This window comes from Nicotiana tomentosiformis, chromosome 10, assembly GCF_000390325.3.
Source record: "Nicotiana tomentosiformis chromosome 10, ASM39032v3, whole genome shotgun sequence".
In the NCBI taxonomy this organism is placed as follows: Eukaryota; Viridiplantae; Streptophyta; class Magnoliopsida; order Solanales; family Solanaceae; genus Nicotiana; species Nicotiana tomentosiformis.
In genome coordinates, this window is record NC_090821.1 from 12,075,628 (window position 1) to 12,081,575 (window position 5,948).

A 5,948-nucleotide genomic window follows, 5' to 3' on the forward strand; every position below is an offset into this window, starting at 1 on the left:
CTAGTGGGGTATGGGGAGAGTAGTGTGTACGCAGACCTTACCTCTACCCTGGGGTAGAGAGGCTGTTTCTGATAGACGCTCGGCTCCCTCCCTCCAACAACTCCCCACCTTGCTCTTAGGGTGACTCGAACTCACCATACGAACCTATTGGAACCATCAAAATCACCAATTGGAGGTCTTCTACTCAAAAGTCAAACCTCGGTCAACACTTATAACTTAAGCTTTCAACCTTGGAACTAAGTGTTCCAATTCATTCCAAGACTTTTCTGACACTAAACAAACCATCACCCAAGTCACAAAACCACAAAGAAGCATACAAAATGCATCAAATAGAGGAACAAGGCTCAAATATACAAAATGACCAGTCGGGTCATTACATTCTCCCTCCTCCCCCCCCCCCCAAATAAATGTTCGTCCTCAAACGAGTTTAGAATCACGCATGGGATGTCAAAAAAATAAGGATATCTGGTTCGCATATCAAGCTCGGTCTCCTAGGTCGCCTGTTCGATCGGTTGACCTCTCCACTAAACCTTCACCGGTGCAATATCCTTCGACCTCAACTTCCAAACCTGCCTATCCAAAATAGCTACCGACTCCTCATCATAAGTAAAATCCTTATCCAACTGCACCGAGCTGAAATACAACACATGTGACGGATCCTTATAGTACTTCTGAAGCATGAAAACATGAAATACCAGATGAACTCCCGATAAGCTGGGTGGAAAAGCAAGTCTGTAAGCCACCTCACCAACTCTCTCCAACACCTCTAATGGACCAATATACCAAGGGCGCAATTTTTCCTTCTTCCCAAATCTCACCACACCCTAGGCGAAACTCGGAGACGCACCTTCTCACCCTCAATAAAAGCCACATCACGAATCTTCCTATCAGCATAACTCTTCTGCCTGGATTGCGTTGTACGATGCCGATCCTGAATCAATTTCACCTTCTCCAAATCATCACGAACCAAATCTGTACCTAATAATCTAGCCTCACCCGGCTTAAACCAACCAACCACAAAAAGATAACGCCTCCCATATAATGCCTCATATAGAGCCATCTGGATGCTTGACTGATAATTGTTGTTGTAGGCAAACTCCGCTAATAGAAGAAATTGATCCCACTAAGCCCTCAACATATCCTCTAAAATTTGAATGGTCCCCTTGGACTGCCCATCCGTCTGAGGGTAAAATGTGGTTCTTAACTCAACCTGCGCTCCCAACTCACACTGAACAGCTCTCCAAAAATGTGAAGTAAACGAAGTGTCGTGGTCCGATATGATAGAAACAGGTACACCATGCAAGCGAAAAATCTCCCAGATTTAGATAGTAGCCAACCACTCCGAAGTGTAAGAAGTTATGACTGGAATGAGATGTGCAGACTTGGTCAGTCTGTCCACAATGACGCAAACTATGTCAAATCTCCTCAAAGTTCGTGGCAACCCTACTATGAAGTCTATAGTAATGCGCTACCACTTTCACTCCGGCATCTCAATCTTCTGAAGAAACCTACCAGGTCTCTGATGCTTATACTTAACTTGCTAATTATTCAAACACCGAGCAACATATCTAATAATGTCTATCTTTATCCTCCACCACCAATAATGTTGCTTCAAATCACGGTACATCTTCAAAGCACCCGGATGAATAGAAAACTGCAAACTATGAGCCTCCTCAAGAATCAACCCCCTCAACCCATCCACATTTGGAACACAAATCCGACTCTGAAGCTGTAACACACCATCATCACCAATAGTCACCTCCTTGGAACCACTTCGTTGCACCGTGTCCTTAAGGACAAGCAAATGGGAATCATCATACTGAAGTGCCTTGATGCGCTCAAACATGGACTAATGTGATATATTACAAACAATAACTCTACTAGGATCCAAAATATCCAACCTCGCGAACTTGTTGGCCAAATCCTGAACATCCATGGTCAAAGGCCTCTCCCCAGTTGTAGTAAAAACAAGACTCTCCATACTCTCCTCCTTTATACTCAAGGCATCGGCCACCATATTGATCTTCCCCGGATGATAAAAAATGATGATATCGTAGTCCTTCAATAGATCTAACCACCTCCGCTGCCTAAAGTTCAAGTCCTTTAGCTTGAATAGATGTTGATGACTTCAGTGATCCGTATACTCCTCACAAGACACGTCATATAAGTAGTGCCTCCAAATCTTGAGCGCGTGTACAATAGCTTGATCATGTCCAATTCACACCCAATTAAAGAGTATGAAATAGTCATTGAAATTATAAAACCCAACGCAAGTTGGGGTCAAATCCACAAGGAGTTTAAGTTGGTGTTAAAGCAAACACTCAAGAAAAAGAACTTAAAATAACCAAATTTAAATTTCAAACAACAGTGGGAAATTGTTATCTAATTTAAATTCTAGGATAGTTAACTAACTAATAAGAAAAATAAGGATTGCTATATTTTTGATGTTTTTGTCGAATAACTTAAAAGAGTGATTAGGCTCAAATTGTCTTTCTCAAGACCAAATGGGTAGAAATCTAAACAATTGATATGAGTCCAAGTGGGATTATCCATGTCTCTAGTTCAAATCCTTTAATCAAACTAATCAAAATTTCAACTAGTTTAATTTCTTGTTAGCCAAGATTTACTAGACTAGGATCCTCTTTCTCAAGTAAGAACTAAGTCAAATAGGCATGAATAAATATTTGCAACCATTAATTCTTGATATAAAGCACAAACAAGGCTAAATAACATACATCCAATCAATAACAAGCATTAATATTAAATACCCATAAGTTTTACACACTAGGATTTGGTCACTGTGTGGGCGAACGCTTCATTTTATATGTCTGACCCGATCAACGGAAATAGAGCCTTTGAAGGCTGTGACGTGTCAACCTAACTCCAAAAGGTCTAGGTCAGATATGGAAGATAAATCATTGTCGAAGGCTGAAATGGTTTAATAAAAGACGAGGACGAGCACCCGCCTTTGGTACGAAGTGATGCCCAATTTTAGGATTTAAATTCCCTGGAGAATATTTTAATGGATATTCCTTTCTATTGTACTATCTAGGGTTTAGTGGCACATGTGCTCTTACAATAGAAAGAGATGTACATCTAAAAAGGTATTAGACCTTTTATAAAGAATTTCATCAACATTCTCTATACAAGATTCTCACTTTATTGAATAGAAACAAATCTTGACTTTACACTTCATTTATCCGTCTCACCCGATCCAAGAAGGATTGGAACATAAGGTTGCTCATCATCATCCATCATTGTTAGAAAGGCATCCAAAAATTTCTTCTTTTTCGGGTTGTCTTTATCTCATTTATTATTTTAAGTCATTTATTATCATTTATTTCTATCCTCTATATTTCAAGGTCTTTATTGCCTCATTACTATCTAAAGTTATCCTCGTTAGTGTTGAATTTAACAAACTTATCATAAAACATTAGATCTATTCTTGAATATTGATATAGACTGTGATTAATTCCGATTTTCTAGTAATTTAATTGTATAAATCCAAATCTATTTTTGGATCATACAGTTTGGCGCCGTCTGTGGGGATTTCATAGTTAAACTATTAGTTTTCATTCAGATCGACAACGGTCATAACTTGTTAACCTAAACTACTGTAAAGCTACTCCTTTTCTCTTTGCATACAAGGATTCCATGGCAGGTAATCATGGGAAGGCCGGCTAAGGAAAAGGAATAAGAGCGGCAGACAACGTACCGCACAATCTAATGAGTGCCATCGATGAAGGGTACGAAACTCAAGACGAGGAAGTAGCTCCCACGGCATCCCCCAGGTTAGGGTAGTCACCAACACCCTTCTGTAGAACGACCAAACCCAACGAAAAAAGAAGCTTACATGCCTGTGGAATAAGGAGAACCACCTACCATCAAAAATCTCCTAGAGGCTTGGCTAACTGACACTTTGGTCAGCGTGATGAGCAAGCAGGCCATGTGCACGGCCGTGGAAGCCCCAAGGATCCCTATAGCCCAGCATAAGAATGGACAGGACGACCAACTGAACCCTCCAACTTCATGTAATATCCATACAACTTCTGACAGTACAGGTGATAACACCCTCGCCGCAGTGTTAAAAAAATGGAAGAAATGGAGAACGAGAATAGGGCACTCAAGGAATAGATGAAAGAGCATCAAGAACGGGTAGACACGATACCAGGTGCCCCCAAATTGATACTAAAAATTGATGCAGGTAGGTTTGTGGAACAACCATACAGTGAGGAAGCAGCTCCTCATGGCAGACCAAAAGCATTCAAGATTCCCCCGTACCTCAGAATCTATAGTGGGATGATTGATCCCGAGGACCATGTGACCCATTATGTCACTGCAGTAAAAGGCAACAACCTCACCAAAGAACAGGTGTCATCCATCTTTTTCAAAATGTTTGGTGAGACCCTCTTAGAAGGGGCGTTGACGTGGTATTGTCAGCTTCTGGCCTACTCCATCGAAACATTTGAGGAAATGGCAAACAAGTTCGTAACAACACATGAAGGGGCTAAGAAGGCCAAAACCAGGGTAAATGACATCTTCGCCATTAGGCAATTCCCAGGGGAAGAACTGAGGGACTTCTTAGCTCTGTTCAATAGAGTGAGGATGACCTTACCGAATGTCTATGAAGGAATGGCCGTAGCAACCTTCTAGAACAGGCTGAACAGAGAGGGTCAAGGGCGACCAGAAAGCTGCTGAGCCGATTGATGAAATATCCACCGGACACTTAGGACGAGATCCATAATGCATGTAGTGCCGAGGTCAGAGATGATGACGAGGACCTCAATGGTCCAACCCGATAACGCATCTTAGTGCAATATGAAACCAATAGGGAATGTAGGGATAATACAATAAGAGGCCTTCCAACTCTACGATTGGGTAGAGATCGACATCAAACTTACATCAGGCCACCCGTCCCCAGCTTCCACCGTGAGGACAACCCCTCTAGGCCAAGATCAGACATCCCCAGAAACGAACAAGGTATGGTTCCTTTACTATCTGCTCATAACTTATGTGTGTCACCTACAGAGGTGGTCTATGCACTAGTGAAGCTCGGAACAAATGTGAAGTGGCCACCAAAGATGAGGTCTGACCCGAACACAAAGAAGTCGGACGCTTTCTGTGAGTTCCACCAAGGCCGAGGAAACAAGATAGAGGATTGCCATGTTCTAAAGTTAGAAGTGGCTACTCTGCTGCAACTAGGACACCTCAAAGAGTTGATAAGAGACAAGGCAGGAACACCTTAGCAAAAGGGCGAGAATTCTCAGGCCCGCCAAAGTTGTCGTCTCCCATTCAGACCATCAACATGATTATCAGAGGCAGTGATGACACCTCAATCAACGACATCAAGTTCACCGCCACTCACAAACTCAAGAGATCGATCACCCACGAACGGTATGACTGTCTCGAATAAAGTATCATCTTCAATGAGTTGAATGTCGATGGTTTGACCTTCCCTCACAATGATGCGCTTGTCATTACTTTACATATTCTTGATACTGATGTTAGGAGGATTATGGTTTATGACGGAAGCAGAGCATATATTATGCATCCTCGAGTCCTCGTACAGATGGACTCAAGGATAAGATAGTGTAGCGCTGTATCACACTAACCGGTTTAAACAATGCAGTTGAGCAACTTCGGGTGAGATCACACTCCGCATCCTCGCCGACGGGGTGACACTGGAAACTATGTTCCACATCATGGACCAGGACATGATGTACAATGCCATCATGGGTCGGCTATGGATACACCCCATAAGGACAATCCCTTCCAGCATGTACCAATTGATCAAGTTCGCGACTTTTCGGGGAATATTCATCATACGAGGGGAGAAACACACGTCTAGGGAATGCTATCAGATCGCCCTGGATAGTGCGACCAGTCAACATATGAAAGAAAAAGAAAAGGAAGCATAGCAATCAGCAAGGTCGAGGTCTCTTCAGGTC

The 5,948-nt window shown here is 42.3% G+C and overlaps 1 protein-coding gene across 1 annotated transcript; it reads right to left on the reverse strand.

The window, feature by feature from the left end:
- Nucleotides 1-524: 524 nt before the first annotated feature.
- Nucleotides 525-1,846, reverse strand: LOC138899766 (uncharacterized). Its single transcript, XM_070186456.1, has 3 exons — nucleotides 1,741-1,846; nucleotides 848-1,101; nucleotides 525-671 (listed from the first exon to the last, which is right to left on the reverse strand). Exons 1-3 carry the CDS (start codon nucleotides 1,844-1,846, stop codon nucleotides 525-527), a joined length of 507 nt encoding a protein of 168 aa, XP_070042557.1.
- Nucleotides 1,847-5,948: the final 4,102 nt, after the last annotated feature.